At 40.8% G+C, this 15,781-nt stretch overlaps 2 protein-coding genes across 4 annotated transcripts; both read left to right on the top strand.

The window, feature by feature from the left end:
- The first annotated feature begins 1,813 nt into the window (after positions 1-1,813).
- On the top strand, positions 1,814-9,453 carry pdp2 (putative pyruvate dehydrogenase phosphatase isoenzyme 2). Of its 3 annotated transcripts, none has more exons than XM_078256825.1 (9): positions 1,814-1,924; positions 2,442-2,582; positions 2,685-2,903; positions 3,086-3,205; positions 3,293-3,579; positions 4,771-4,876; positions 4,961-5,197; positions 8,073-8,372; positions 8,500-9,453. In XM_078256825.1, exons 2-9 carry the CDS (start codon positions 2,502-2,504, stop codon positions 8,767-8,769), a joined length of 1,620 nt encoding a protein of 539 aa, XP_078112951.1. In that variant the 5' UTR covers positions 1,814-1,924; positions 2,442-2,501; the 3' UTR covers positions 8,770-9,453. The 3 variants fall into 3 exon arrangements, with proteins under 3 accessions (XP_078112951.1, XP_078112954.1, XP_078112952.1); XM_078256828.1 differs by having other exon boundaries at positions 1,814-1,920; XM_078256826.1 differs by having other exon boundaries at positions 1,814-2,582.
- A 313-nt stretch (positions 9,454-9,766) lies between these two features.
- LOC144522053 (B-cadherin) lies at positions 9,767-15,198 on the top strand. The gene is made up of 15 exons (XM_078256823.1): positions 9,767-10,003; positions 10,367-10,465; positions 10,559-10,708; positions 10,820-10,975; positions 11,093-11,234; positions 11,324-11,487; positions 11,558-11,686; positions 11,777-11,962; positions 12,057-12,301; positions 12,414-12,556; positions 12,650-12,874; positions 13,141-13,365; positions 13,449-13,579; positions 14,093-14,236; positions 14,348-15,198. The coding sequence occupies exons 1-15, from the start codon at positions 9,953-9,955 to the stop codon at positions 14,600-14,602; spliced, it is 2,445 nt and encodes an 814-aa protein (XP_078112949.1). The 5' UTR covers positions 9,767-9,952; the 3' UTR covers positions 14,603-15,198.
- The last annotated feature ends 583 nt before the right edge of the window (positions 15,199-15,781 follow it).

Raw genomic sequence — 15,781 nt, forward strand, 5'->3', positions numbered from 1 at the left:
GGTAAGGACCCAGCTAATCCGGGTAACTATAGGCCCACAGCTTTGACATCTCACTTATGCAAATGGATGGAGAGGATATTAGTTCGCCGGATATCTCATATATTGGAGCAGAGAGGATTACTGACTAATATACAAAGTGGATTTCGGAAAGGACGCTCCACAACAGATGCTCTAGTTAGGGTCAGTAATGAGGTGGAAAGAGCTTATGACAATAGTGTATTTTGACATTGAAAAGGCATATGATACCATGTGGAGGGAAGAACTGCTATTAAACTTACTGAGTATGGGTATTGGAGGAAGGTTGTATAATTGGATTATGGACTCTTTTGACAGGTAGGAAAATTAGAGTTAGGTTGGATCAGAGGTGTCTATGTACTTCGATGTGGACAATGGTATTCCCCAGGGGATTGCAATTAGCCCTGTATTGTTCAATATAATGATAAATCATATTTTCTCAAACTTAGATGGATGTATCAAATCAGCACTTTATGCGGATGATGGGGCCATTTGGATGAGAGGAAGGATGTGTCTTATGTAGTAGAAAATATTAGGAAAGCAATAAGGAAAGTAGAGAAGTGGTCATATGAGTGGGGGTTTAAGATATCGACAAGCAAGTCCTGTTACATGATGTTCACAAAGAAGCGCAAGTACCATGCTGAAAAACTAACATTATATGACCTGCCAATGGAGAAAGTCAATGAATTTAAGTACCTGGGTTTATGGTTTGATATTAAGTATTCATGGAAATCACACATAAAGCACTTCTAAGAGCTATGGCCGGATGTAACAGGGGTGCAGACAGACGGTCATTAATTGACATATATAGGGCATGTATGAGGTCATCAGTAGATTATGGTTGTGTAGTTTATTGAGCAGCGGCAAAAACAATATTGGAAAAAATTAATAGATTACAGTAAAGGGCATTACGTGTGTGCATTGGAGCTATTAATTCAACCATTTACAATACTTATAAGCAGGAGAGACACCTCTGGAGTTGAGAGAGAGAAACTTGCGCTGGCATATTGGATCAGATTAAAGGTAGTGGAAAAGAGACCCTACAAAGAGGTCAATACTGGAATGCATACTGAATACTGAATGTCAGTGCAGAAATGAATGGGACTCTATGGAGCTATACCCCTCAAAATCCACTTTTCTCAGGATATAATTTTTTGTCTAGTAATTTGAATGTTGCATTCGAAAGGGGAGGCTAAGAAAATACACACTGCTGGGTGTTAGATTTTTTTAAAGTGGATTTTTTTGTTCTAAAAAGCCTTTTAAAATGTCAATGACGTCATACACATATACGGCCAGAGATACTGCTTTATGGCAAGCTCTTTTTTTCTCTCGAGGCATCGACAACACAGCTGACAGGTTAGGCTCTCCCTGTTAATACACGTGCTAGAAAGAGGTTTTCTAATGTTTTAAAGATCACGCTGAAATATTCACTCTGACATTCTGGCTCTGTTTCGGATGCCGTCAAGTGGGATCTCCGATCGTAATCAGTCCTTCACTGACCAATCAGCATTCATTAGCAGAATGCTAGTGTGTTATGGGAAACAAAGACTCAACCTGTAAGAAATCGAAAGGACACAAGTACTCGTTTATTCAACTTTTGACCTATAATCCATGTTGAACTTGCAAAAACTACAATCAAATCTGAGATTTCTCAACGACAATCAAGCGAAAGAGACACATTTAGCCGTCTAGCTCCATAGAGTCCCATTCATTTAGCATTGGACCGCGATCACCCCCAGTGGAACTCTGGTGGAACTGCAACCAAAGTAGGTACAATGGGGCTGAATAGGGAGTGGAACGGCTTTCCATCTACCCTGCGAGAGGCAGCAATGTGCCACAAGGTGCTTGCATGTAGACTGCCGAAAGTAGCAGAAGAAGACATCGATTCTTTCATAATTTTACCAAGTTTGTATGTATTTAATCAGTCAAGTAACGTTATTTATTCTGCGTACTTAACATATGTTAATCTGTGTCCGTTTAGTTCATGTAGCGGTTTTGGTATAACGCTTGTCACTAATACGTTAAACGTGAGTGAAGCCAGCTAGCAAGCTAACTTTAGGTTGTATGCTAGCTAGACTGTACAAAATAGTTAACGTAATGTTACCTAGCTAGCGTGCACATATTAACGCCACAGAAATGACATAACGAGAGGTAACGTTAACGTCATGCTGCTCGGTATTGGCTTAACATTAACGTTATAACGTTAGCACTTTGAGTGTGATGTTCATTTTGTGCCACATAACATCTACCGTGCGTTAACGTTAGCTCCTTGATTGTCAAGTGCTGTATCGAACTTTGTTTCCCTGTCGAGATCTGGTCCCACCCTACCTAAACCTGAACCAAACCCTAACTACGGAGGGGCTACGCTTTTTAACAGGAGGGAAACGGCATCAGCATAACCTTGTTGATTTCCCTTTACCCCCTAGACATCGGGGTGAATACGTTGCACTAACACCCTACCAACAGCGTTGCATTATTAGTTAGAGATGTCTGGACGTGTGTGCGCCAGCATCCTTCAAAGAGCTTCAAGCTACACTTCGACACTTTCTTGTACTGCCCCATTCCAGGTTTGTACACTGATTTACTTCTTACTTAATTATCAGATTTTTATATTCAGTTTTATTTACGGTATATCATATGTTGTCATCACAATGTATTTGTTTATTCAGTACACCCACTTCGTAGGATTTCCCTCATCTCAGCCTCGAGCAGCCCACCAATGTCACTTCTCATCCTGGGGTAACATTACCTCTAGATCAGGGTTGTGCTTCACTGGTGAGGAGTCTAGAAGTTTGTCTCAAAGTGGGCGGCACCTCTCAACTCATCAGGACCTTGACTTCCAGCTCAGCCGTGTCCAAATCAACAGTATTCTGAGATCTTATGAACAGGTAATGAATGCCATAGGTGTTTCGGAAACTGGCAAAAACCCATGTAGGATATGAAAACAAAGTAGACATTATATTTCTGAGGCAGAGTAGGATTAAAAGGGTTGTTTTTTTATTCAAGTAAGATTGTAAGTATTCAGTATAGTACATTTGCAGTTATGTAACCCTGTCCATCGGTGTCTCAGACAGTGAGTGTGCCAGAGTTTGATGGCAGGGGACTCAGTGCCGTGAAAAAGTTTGAGAGCAACCAGTTGGCTGCTAACACACCTAATGAGGATCGTCGTAGTGCAGCCACCTGCTTACAGGTATGCATTATCTCCCTCTGTCTGTAATTCAATCCATCTCCCTTCTTGTAAAATTAAAGGATTTTTTTTTTTATCTATCTGATTCAGTCAAAGGGCATGCTCTTTGGAGTATTTGATGGCCATGGGGGCTGGGCATGTGCCCAGGCTGTCAGTGAGCGTCTGCTGTACTACACTGCAGTTGCAATGATGACAAAGCAGATGCTGGAGGAGCTTGAGAAATGCATGGAGCATGGCAGAGCTGTTCCTCCCATCTTGCAGTGGTACAAACACCATACAGACTTTAACTATCGTGAATCTGCTTCCCTCTACATTGACCACCTGAGAGTCTTCTGGCAAGAATTACTGGACACTGAGGAACATGGTGAAGGCATGAGGTAAATACAAAGATGTGCATATCTGGCAAACTTAAATGGGGGTAATTCTTTGGGTTGCATGTGTCAAATCCTGTTGTTTCAAAGAAATTAACCCCTTTGCCTGTTTTTATTTCCCTTCATTTGCCATTTTGCTATTGTTTTGCATTAGCTAATAACAATAACAAGAAACACTTGCTGGTTTATGTAATCATAATAGGGGTGCAAGATATATCGACTCAATATCGTTATCGCAATATATCGAAAGTGTCGCAATAAGTATGCAGTATTTGTTTTTATTTTGTGGAGCGCTGCGTCCCGTCCGTTGGTTGTGTGGCTTAGTTGTTTGACTTAGAGCCCGCTTGAAACGCTATAATGATCGTGTTTCATTGGCCAGTTACCGTGCCACTTGCACATGTTGGTGCACGTCAGCGCACAGGTCCCCTACGTCACAAACCCTATGGAGCGTACCACGTGACGTGTGTGCATATTTCAACAGAGTGACTGTGTAAGTGAAGAAATAGATAGACAACAAAACGGAACGAATCAGAGAAGCAAAAGAAAAGTTGTGTCCTGTTCTCTTAATTTATATATTTTATGCTGTACAACCAGTAAAACATGTCCTGTTCTGTAGACATGGTCGTTTTTTATTTATTCATGTTGTACCAGTCCAATATGACAGTCAGTTGAAATAAACCTTGTGTTGTAAGAAAACTTGATTTATTTGTTATGAATCTATTTTGATGCGTTTTAGCGTAACTTTTGTAATTTTACATATGTTTAAAAATCGCAATATTCATAATCAATATCGCAATATCACATTTTGTCAATATCGTGCAACCCTATCATAATTACAAAAATGTGCATTTTAACTTCAACTGGCGTTTTGGGATTTTTCCTGTTTTGTTTTTAGGGTTAAATGCTTAAGATCTGCATACCTGTCCTGTATATTCTTTTATATAGTCTATATAGTTTTACTATCAGGATTTTTGTTGAGAAAGAAAAGTGTGTGTGTTGCTGTCTGTTGTTGTTGTTGGTCTATTTGATACACCGTGTTTAGTAAATATGAACAGTTAACGTAGCTTGTGGTCTCTTGATATTTGAATGATTCTAACACTATATCCACATTTTATCTGTAGATATATGTGCCTAGACATATGATCAGCACTTCTTTTTCCTGTATCGCTCTATGATTTCCTCCACCTCCTTTTCTAGTCCTCTGGATGCTCTGGACTGTTCTTTTAAACGGCTCGACACTGACATCTCCTTGGAGGCTCAAGTCCCCTTTTCCAATGATCTGATGAAAAGCACAGCCATCCAGGTACCAACACAAACCTTTCTTTGCTGCTTTTGTGAATCCACAGTCACACACAATGTTGATACACATTCACCATCATCTCTCCAGGTTGCGTTTGCTGGTTGCACTGCCTGCGTGGCTCATGTTGGCACAGACAGGATCCACGTGGCGAATTCCGGTGACTGCCGAGCAGTATTGGGGGTGCTGGAGGAGGACGGTTCATGGAGCGCGTTTCCCCTTTCCCAAGACCACAACTCACAGAACCAGGCTGAGATGGAGCGGATCAAGGCCCAGCACCCGCCCTCAGAGAGAGACACAGTGGTCACAGATGACAGACTGCTCGGGGTGAGAGTTCTTCATTGCATATCACTTAACTTGGGTTGGGTATCGTTTGGGTTTTTTTCGATACCAGTTCAAAAGCGATACTTTTAAAACGGTGCCTGAACTGATACTACTAAAGTTTTTTTTTTAAAAGAAGCACAAAACGACAGTCAGCGACATTAAAGAACGGCTTGTTTATTGCTAAGACCATATGGTCAAAATTAAATGATTTATTAATAATGTAATAACAATAACTTATAACAATAACTAGGGTGGCACGGTTCATGAAAAAACATCCGAACCGTTCGGTCCGCTTGTCTCGGTTCGGAACGTGTGTGCGTCGCTTGGTTCGACGCATGCACAATGTAGCCTCGTGCCCGTCAGCTGCCCGTATGTGACCTCTGACAGTGTGTTTCCCTTTCGCGCAAAAGAAGAGGTGTGGACAAGACACCAACAAAACGTACAGCGAAAGACCGTGCAAAACCTTTTTAGACCAACCTTTTTTCACTCTGAAGTCGCTGAAGCGGCTGCTGTTTCAATCCTGTCGGCTATCTGCAGCGGGCGGGGACTGCTGCTCAGTTCCCCCGGCGACTGATGCGCGCGTACACACACACACAAACACACGCAATCACACACGGTGGATGCAGGAAAAACCGGAGATGAGACGTACAGGATGACATAAATTGAGGACAGCTACGCTCGTTATTGTAAGTGCAATGATAAGTTAAAGTCCAATAAGTAGTTTATCAAACCGTATGAATGTGTGTCCCAGGCCAGGTTAGGAAATTAACAATGTAAAGATCAACAAGCCACTGACAGATATGTTCAAATCTGATTCATTCATAAATTATTGTAGGGCTGTCAATCGATTAAAAAAAATGTAATCTAATTAATTACATACTCTGTGATTAATTAATCAAAATTAATCGCATACATAATTAACGGTGCCTGAACCGAAAGAAAGTAAAAAAAGAAGAAAAAAAACGGCTACTAAACAACAGTCGGTGGCATTAAAGAACGGCTTGTTTATTGCTAAGGCCATAAGGTCAAAATGAAATGATTTAATAATAATGTATAACTATAACAATAACTAATTTCAGTAGTAAATTGCTGTTGAACCATCAGATGGGAAAAGGACATTTACAATAACTTCAAATGCACCACGAGGCTGTAGTTTACCAGTTTCATTGAACGCACCGTCTGTGTTGTTTCTCCGACGGCAGCTGCAGATTGTTACATCCCGGTGTTGAATCCTCTACAGTAAAACACAGTCTCACTTTACACCGTTTAGCGTTAGCTGTCAGCATTTTAACCGTGTTTAATCTAGCTACTAGCTAGCGGTAGGCTAACGTTAGCTTCTGTTGAGTATAGTGTTAACTAGCATCACATGCAGCGGTGTTTGTGTTTCAGAGCATCAGAGAGAAGTGCAGACATATCAGTGGCACCAGATTTCGGTAGCCAGGGTTGGCAGGAAGAAGATTTTTACAAGTAAATGTTCCAATTAATAATCCAGGCAGAACATTACCGTCTCCCTCCTTCATTTTACAGTCGAATGGTGGCTAGAACGGCTCCGGGTCAAATGTCAATATGGAATGGATTAATCTGCGTTATTGTTTTTAACGCGTTATTTGTTCTAAGATTAATTAATCGAAATTAACGCGTTATTTTGACAGCCCTAATTTTTTGTCTTAAATCCACCAGCCATTTTCATATTATACCAACATTTGCAGCATCCTGAGCCTTTTTGGTAAGGTTACTAGGAAAACTCAGCCCAGAGTTTGTATTCTCCCCAAAACTAGTTTCCTTTTTATTTTTAAAGAACTATACAAAAGAAAATCGCAACTTTTTTTATGTTTAACGTATTTTACATTTAACGTATAGCTTTAAGAGTTCCTCTCTTTTTCTTTTAAAGGATACCATTTTTGTAAGAGCTACACTGAAGTTGGCAGTTTGATAAATGAAAGTTATTTCAATTGATATTCTGTAATATTTCAATCTCCGTGTGCTAAAAAGACACATAAATTCCTGTAGATGGCAATACACATTCTCTTTTTTTTGCCAAATAAATGAAAAGCCTGTTGAAATCATCAATGTCTTCCCTCTTGCTGTATCAAAATCTTACCTAGCTTTCCTCAGAGATGGTCCCAATAATAAAGTCAAGTCAAATTCAGTTTGTGCATGATAACATGATATAACTATTTTTTAATACTGTATCCTGCATTGTGGATAATTAAGCTCTATATCATATGCTGACGTATATTTCTGGAGTGTTAAAAGATTTAAAGAAAAAAATAACGAGAACCGAAAACCGTGACCCTAAAACCGTGATACGAACCGAACCGTGGGTTTTGTGAACCGTGCCACCCCTAATAATAACTTATTTCACCAGTAAGTTGCTTTTTAAACGACAAAAACAACCATTAGATGGGAAAAGGGTATTTTACAGTAACTTTGAATGCACCACAAGGCTTAGGCTACCAGTTTCAAGCAAACGTACCGTCTGTGTTGTTTTTCCGACAACGGCAGCTGCAGACTGTTGCGTCCCGGTGTTGGAATCCTCTACAGTGAAATACAGTCACACTTTACACCGTGTAGCTGTCAGCATTTTAACCGTGTTTAATCCAGCTGCTAGCTAACGGTAGGCTAACGTTAGCTGCTGTCAAGTGAAGTGTTAACTAGCGTTTTGCCTGTAACGTCCATTTCGGAGCATCAGAGAGAAGCGCAGGCATTTCAGTGGCACCGAAATTCGCGTTGCTATCCGGTGCGGTAGATACCGGTCGTTTAGGCACCGGTGCCATATTAGCAACCTTACCCAACCCTACACTTAACAGGCACTGTTCAATGAGTTGATTTCTGGATTTAGAAGTCCCTGATCCTAAGATTTTATCATGCTATCAAGGTTCTGATGCCCCTCCGTGCGTTTGGTGACGTAAGATTCAAGTGGAGCCATGAGTTGCAGCAGAGCATTTTAGCCAGCCTGGAACCTGGAGTCGACTTGGACTCTCTCAACCTGTACCAGTACAGTCCACCTAACTACCTAACTCCACCCTATCTGGATGTGGCACCCGACATAACCTGTCACAAGCTGAGACCTCAGGACCGCTTCCTGATCCTCGGCACTGACGGGCTGTGGGATGAACTAGGGAACGAGGAGGCTGTACGACTCGTCGGAGAGCACCTGAGTGGGATTCACCTACAGGTTTGTGTGAGGAGCTGATTCACAGCACACAACGTTAACCTTAAACCTCGCAATTTGTTTCTTTCATTTATTGAATCGTAAACTTGTCCTGTAAAAGTGTTTTCTAACTGTTCTTTCTTTTTCCTAGGCTCCTGTTTCTCCATCTGAGAGGCAGATGAAATTGGGTCAGATGCATGAACTCTTGCTGAAACGCCAGGCCCGTGCCTCCCCCGCTTTAGACACCAACGCCGCTACACACCTTATCAGACATGCTCTGGGCACTGGGGAGTATGGAGAACTGTGCCAGGAGAGGCTGGCCTCTTTGCTCACTTTGCCAGAGGACCTAGCTAGAATGTACAGGGACGATATCACAGTAACTGTGGTCTATCTGAACTCTGACCTGGCCAGACACAGCTAACAGAAGTTTTAGTTTTTTGTTTTTATATTGCTAGACTGTTCATGTCATAGTCAACATTTCCTCCAGGCTGTCATTTTCTGGATATTTTGGGACAAAAAGGATGATCATTACAACCTGTTGCATACATAGGTTTAAAAATATTTTTAACTGTTTAAAAATATTTTTAATTGAACGGGCGATGAATGAATGAAATGAACGAGTTGTCAGTGTTGTATTATGCAAGTAAAGAACCACTGTCCCACAGACTTTGTGGAGAAAAGCTTTTGATCCTTCAGTGTATTCATGGTGGACATTTTATATACAGCACCTGAGTCGCGTGTCAATTCGAGTATAAGACTGTCAGTCGTATTGGGCTCCTTAGATCGAATTGTTGAATAGTCAACTATACGGGGTCACCCCTACAAGATATACTGTAGGTATACATATATTCAAGACTTATGCGGATGTCATGTCATGCAACTGCTGAATTAGGGTACTTGCACCTTTTTTCGACCAATTCAGGCACTGCTCAAGACCATCCATCTGTGACGTTATTTTTCTGATTACTGTTTACCTACGTGTAAGCTGTGAAGTATAGTTTTAATGTTGTGTAAATGTACTGTCTTCATTGTGGTTGTTAGATGTATATAAGTTGACAATCAGCTCAAAGGTGCAGAGGCTTCATATTAAACAATTGTTAAATTATTTTGTTGTGTTGCTTGTGTTTTTAATCAAAGAGACGTGGATTAAAAAGTGACATTAAAAACAGAGGACAACTTACATTTTGCAAAATGTAGAGAGTTTTGACATCCAAACCTGTGTGGGAAACAGAGTTTTCAAAATGTAGTGCTGAGTGTCACAATAGCCAATCTGATCCTCAAGTGTTATGTAAACACTGCTACTGTCGGAGGTGCATCACTACGCTGGCCTGCATAAACACACACCTGCATGTTTGACAAGGCCTGCAGTCACCTCTAACTTCTTTGTTTTTTTTCACCAACCATTCACTGATAAAATCAAACTACTCAGCATCAGTAGGAGCACAGCACAACATGATTACTGTAGCCGCATGCAGCTTATAGAACAAGATGATCCATTAATCATACTGACTGAGGAACTCTGAAGGTTAGTAAATGCCACAGACTTGGTAGGCTGCTATTGGAACAATGCAAAAAGAAAGAGCTGGGTTTCTACACTGAAAGAGATGACAGAGAAGAGGATTTGGAGGGTGCTCTTTTTGCTGTGCCAAATGCAGGTGAGTGTTAATATTTGGAGTAATTCTCTTTTTTCAGTCACCAGATTTTGTGGCTCACTACAACTTATGCATCATTCCTGCAGTCAGTGCAGTCTTTATTGCATAGCCCACCTTTATATCATTTTTTATGTTTATTATTTGTCACTAGATATACAGTGTATATATATATATATATATATATATATATTACAGCTCTTAGTGTATTGATTAATTCTGTTTTTGAGCAGTATATCATGATTATTTAATAATGAAATATGAAACATTTCAGCTTCCTACACCCAAAAATACTATATTATCATATCATATAGTAGGCTATAGATATTTAAAAAAACATGTTATAATATGTGGTGATCTGTTTTTCAGTGTTTGGCCTTTCTGGCTGCAGCAGGATCTCAGCCATGCTGCTTAAATAACAGAATCAACTGCTCGAACAATGAAATACCAAGAAGCAAAAATCTAGAGGTAAATTTAGAGGTAATCTTAAACTTAGCTAATTGATTAGATTGCAATTATATATACAGTATGACTTGACATGTTGAGTTCTGATTGAAATAGATAAACTCTGACGTGGGCCTTGGGCAGCTCCCCACCGTTGAGTTTGCACACGTTTCTGGCAGTTTGAAACGGATGAAGAGGGAGTGGGTTATTCCAGCAATTAACTTTCCAGAAAATGACAGGGGTCCATATCCCAAATTCATGGTGAAGGTAACTAAAGTAGTATTAAGCAAGTCTAATTGTTTTGAATGCATATTCACTAAATGTATTTGCTGTGACTTAAGCTGCCTTGACTTAAATATCTGAATTATTGTGCTTTAGATAAAGTCCAACAATGAGGAAAAGGTGGCGATAACCTATAGAATCACTGGACCAGGGGCTGATCAGCCCCCTGAGGGGGTTTTTACTGTTGATCGGCGATCTGGGGTGCTGTATGTGACCCAGCCACTGGACAGGGAGAATACAGCCAAATACAGTGTGAGCAAAAACAAAATAAAAAAATAAATCTTACTTTTACAGTTAATTCCATAATTTATGTCTTTATCCTTATGCAATTACTGCTATTAGAATATACATGGTGTGTGTGTGTTACAGCTGTGGGCCCATGCACTGAATGAGGCCATTATGGCTGAGGAGCCCATGGAGCTCATTATCAATGTCATTGACCAGAATGACAACGCTCCAAAATTCACTCAGAACCCTTTCTATGGCAGAGTGAGCGAAAGCGCTGACGTTGGTGAGAGAAGGATTCAGAAAACTTTACTTACTTACTTAGTAAAATGTGAATTTCAAGTCCTAATAGTATTGTATTGATGCCTTCAACAGGTGACTCCGTTATAAAGATAACAGCAGTGGATAAAGATGACCCACAGACAAGCAATGCTATAATAAGGTATAGGATTAAGTCTCAGATGCCCAAAGAGGACACGTTTGCCATAAACCCAGTGAGTGGAAGGATCAGTGTAATGGCAGGCGGACTTGACAGAGAGGTAATATAATCACTATACTCCTCTTTCCAAAACTTTCTCATTTCCATTGTAACTCACTTTCCTGTGTCAGACTCACTCAGAGTACAAGTTGATCATCGAAGCTGCTGACATGGATGGAGATGGGCTAACAACCACCTGCACCGTTATCATTAGTGTCACTGACAGCAACGATAATGCTCCACAATTCACTGTCACATCTGTGAGTTAAAAATGCCTAAACCTTTCATAATAATGTCGAAATAAGTTTAATCTGTAACTGCGTTTAGTACAGTTTAATGCTTTTCCCCAGATATCTACATCGGTCCCTGAGAATGAGGTTGGGGTGGAAGTAATAAGACTAAAGGTCACTGACAAAGATGAGTTAGGATCTCCAAATGCCAACACCAAATACTCAATAATCAAAGGCAACGAGAGGGGAGACTTCAACATCACCACAGGCTCCAGTCAAATGGAGGGAATCCTCAAAACAGCCAAAGTGGGTAAACACTCAGGCTGTTAATAAGTATTGTTGTTTTACTCAACATGCAGATTACTTCATCCTTCCCTTCTTGCTCTCCATCGCTTCGCAGGAGCTGGATTTTGAGAGCAATCCTGTCTTCACTCTGCTGGTGGTGGTGACGAATGAGGTGCCGTTTTCTGGATGGGCGTCAACCTCGACAGCCACGGTCAATGTGACAGTTGTGGACAAGAACGAACCTCCTGTTTTCAGTCCAGCCGAGATCCATGTAAGCATCTCAGAAGATACGGAAACAGAGAGTTCTGTGGACGACGTCAGGGCGAAGGACCCAGACACAGCCAGGAAACAGAGCGTTAGGTAATAATAACACACTGTTAACATGTGGCCACAGTATGTATGTAATGTGTTTATGTTCATGTGCACTATTCTGTTGTAGGTCTAAACAGGTTGTTTCTCTTGATTTTTTCAGATATAAACTACATAATGACACTGCCAGGTGGCTGAGTATTGATAAAGACTCGGGATCAGTCAAAGTTAAAAGCAACATGGACAGAGAATCACACAATGTCAAAGACAGCAAATACACAGTTCTAGTGTTGGCTTATGACAATGGTAAATGTATACTTGTGGTCTTACCTGACAACACTGTTACAACCTATCTTTCCCATTTGCCAAACAATAAGCTTTCTCTTTTTATTCTTCTAGATACCGTCCCGTCTACAGGGACAGGCACTCTGGTTGTGAGTTTATTAGATGTGAATGACCATCCTCCTGTGATCAAGCAGAAGAAAGCCAGTCTGTGCAATAGTGACCCCTTTCCTGCCCTGCTGGATATAGTGGACCTAGACGGACCTGGTCATGCTGGACCGTTTATTGTGGAGCTTCAAGGAGAGCACAAGATCAACTGGATTATTAGTACCAATTCCACAAGTAAGAGAGCTCATTAAGAGTATAAATACACAGTGAACAAAATGTAGAAGTTGTCATTTAAATGTAAACTACTAATCTATTCTTGCAAAGTTACAACATTTTAATCACATGCTGTATCATTTGAAATTATAACAGTGATGTGCTAGAGGAAGTCCAACTCTCCACAACACACATACATAAACAAATATTTACTCCAAACTCAAACCGAGCTCTCCTCAATGTCTCCTCAATGCTATGTTAATTCTGCATCTTTTCCCCCATTGCAGGCAATGTTGCAGCTCTGGCCCCCAAACGCGAGTTGTCACCTGGAGACTATTATGTGCTGATGCGTATCTATGATGTTGGGATGATCTACCTAGACAGCACACTGGACGTAGAAGTGTGCCAATGTCAAGGTGCTGTCTCAACCTGCTTCATCCCACGTTCTGCTCCTCGTCTGCACATTTCTTCTCTCGCAACCTCAGTTCTTGGAGCAATTTGTGGTCTTATGTGTATGTAGCAGGTCTTTTTTTATTCACCCAATGTCCGACATTTGTTCTGTCTTTAGTTGCTCAGTTATTTCTGTTGACCACAGTACTGCTCTTGCTGCTGCTGCTGTTGTTGAGAAGGAGCATGAGATCGAAGAAGGATGTCCCTCTTTTCGTAGACGTACCCAGCGACCACATCTTCTGCTACAATGAGGAGGGAGGAGGTGAAGAGGACCGGGTATGAGCAGGAGTTTGTAATGCAGCTGTTGCAAGACATCTGTGCTATCAGGTGTCTTGTTAGTTTTTCCAATAGTCAGGGAAATTAAGGCAGGCAGACTAGACAGAAGAATGGCTGAAGGTCTCCATCAACAAAGCAACACAGGCAATCTAATAAAGGAATGAATGTTGGTTGAAGGTGTTGAGTGATCCAATGATTAGCAGAGTATGGAAAGCTCAATGAGGGCAACTGGTAGGTGGAAGAGCAACAACCAGGTGTGGAGATACCATATACTGTAAGTGATGCAACATGAGAAAGATAAAACAGAGGAAGGAGAGGGTGAAATCATGACACAAACTGCAGACATGCTGTGGTATACATTACATCACACTACCCCCTCCTGTGAAACCTAAACCCTGAGTAACTCTAAAGTAAAAAAAAAATGTTCTTGAGGCTGCTCCATCTGTTTATGTCAGAGTTGTTTCAGTGGGATATTCGCAAATGATTGTCCGTTTCCTCTTTTTTTTTCTTTAGGAGTATGACCTCAGCCAGCTTCACAGCCGGCTTGATAAACGCCCTGAAGTCTTCTGCACTGATGTGTTTCCTACTGTCCATAGCCGCCCATGCTACCGCCTACAACTCCAAGCCAATGACGAGACTGTCAAATTCATTGAGGATGTGAGTGATGTTGATTTGATACAAGAATATCTTTGGAATATAAGAGTGTAAAGATCTACAAAATGTATGTTTGTGAGTGCTACCTCAGTATGTAATATGTTTCCCCTGTAGAACCTGCATGCTGCAGACAGTGACCCCGAAGCTCCTCCTTATGACTCTCTTTTAGTGTTTGATTATGAGGGTGTTGGCTCAGAGGTGGGTTCATTCAGTTCAATGAACTTCTCAGACTCAGATGAGGAGCAGGACTTTCAGAGCCTGGCCCTCTGGGGACCACGTTTCAGCAGGTTGGCTGACCTGTACACTGGCTGGGTAGACAAGGACGAGGACGACACAGAAACACTGCCAGGAAAAACAGAATGGGTCTGACATGCCCCTATATGTATTTATAGATCTGCAAAATTTGTGTCCATCTGTCCAAGGTCCTCAGACTTCTTTCTGCTGCCTTCTATGGCTTTTTAGCTGAGATTCCATAGCTCTCCTCCTGGCTTGTTCATTGCACTGATGTGTTTGAATGTGCAGGTAAACAATGACATTTACAAACTAAATAATATTTAATATGTGTCCTGAGCTTACGGTGATGAGGTCATGTTATTCAGGTATATGGTTTCACTTGTTTCATGCCAAAACTTCATTGCACAAATAACATAATTTATTCTGTAATGTGCACAACTTCAATCACAAGTGCTATTGAAATTCAAATTTTAATGAATTTGTTTTATCTCATTCAAGTAAATGTGGGTAATAATTGAAGAAGTGAGTTTGAACAGCATTAGTGGTTGGCAGTTCAGAGCATGTAGCAGGCCTGTGGTTGAGCTCGTAGTTACAGGGGGCTAACATCAAACTCTACACATTTTATTTTTTATTTTACTTTCTCTATTTATCTGTGCTGCTGTCCTTGTGGTGCTGCAATAATTGAATTTCCCCTCTGATGATCAATAAAGGTTTATCTTAGTATCTGTTAAGAGATGTGTTAGTGCTCATATTTTTCTTTTTGGCTTTTTCCCTTTCCTTTATAGTGTTATATATCTTTTTGTTCACGTTATAGGTTTACAAAGTGAAAAAGCCCAAAGTCCACCCTAAAGGGACTTACCATCTTCCAGAGAAAACACTGTTCACCAACTGCTCCAAACAGCTCTATTGTAGTCCAGCCTTTACTTCCTTTACAAACGTGTCACTTTGTAACACACGTTATAATGCTCACCTAGCTTCTAGTGTGGCACGCCCTTATACTCTGCAACTGACTAGCTAGCTGTGCTGACCTAGCTACTGCGCATGTGCGACTCCCATCAAAGATGGAACAGAAGTGAGATGCCTCACTCTGTAGCTAAAACAGAGAGCTCAACACACAGGCTGAAAAGAGGAGCTGCAGCAATGTGCAGTACAACAAATATATGGTGTTATTTGAAAATAAAACCACATAAACCTATTCTGGTACAACCTCTAAATACAATTATTAACCTAAAAATGAGCATAATATGAACACTTTAAATTTAAAAGTGAAACCAGCACTGTTGTCATACTCCTGGGGTATTAAAAACTGCTGCA

The sequence above is a fragment of the Sander vitreus genome, chromosome 8 (genome assembly GCF_031162955.1).
Source record: "Sander vitreus isolate 19-12246 chromosome 8, sanVit1, whole genome shotgun sequence".
In the NCBI taxonomy this organism is placed as follows: domain Eukaryota; kingdom Metazoa; phylum Chordata; class Actinopteri; order Perciformes; family Percidae; genus Sander; species Sander vitreus.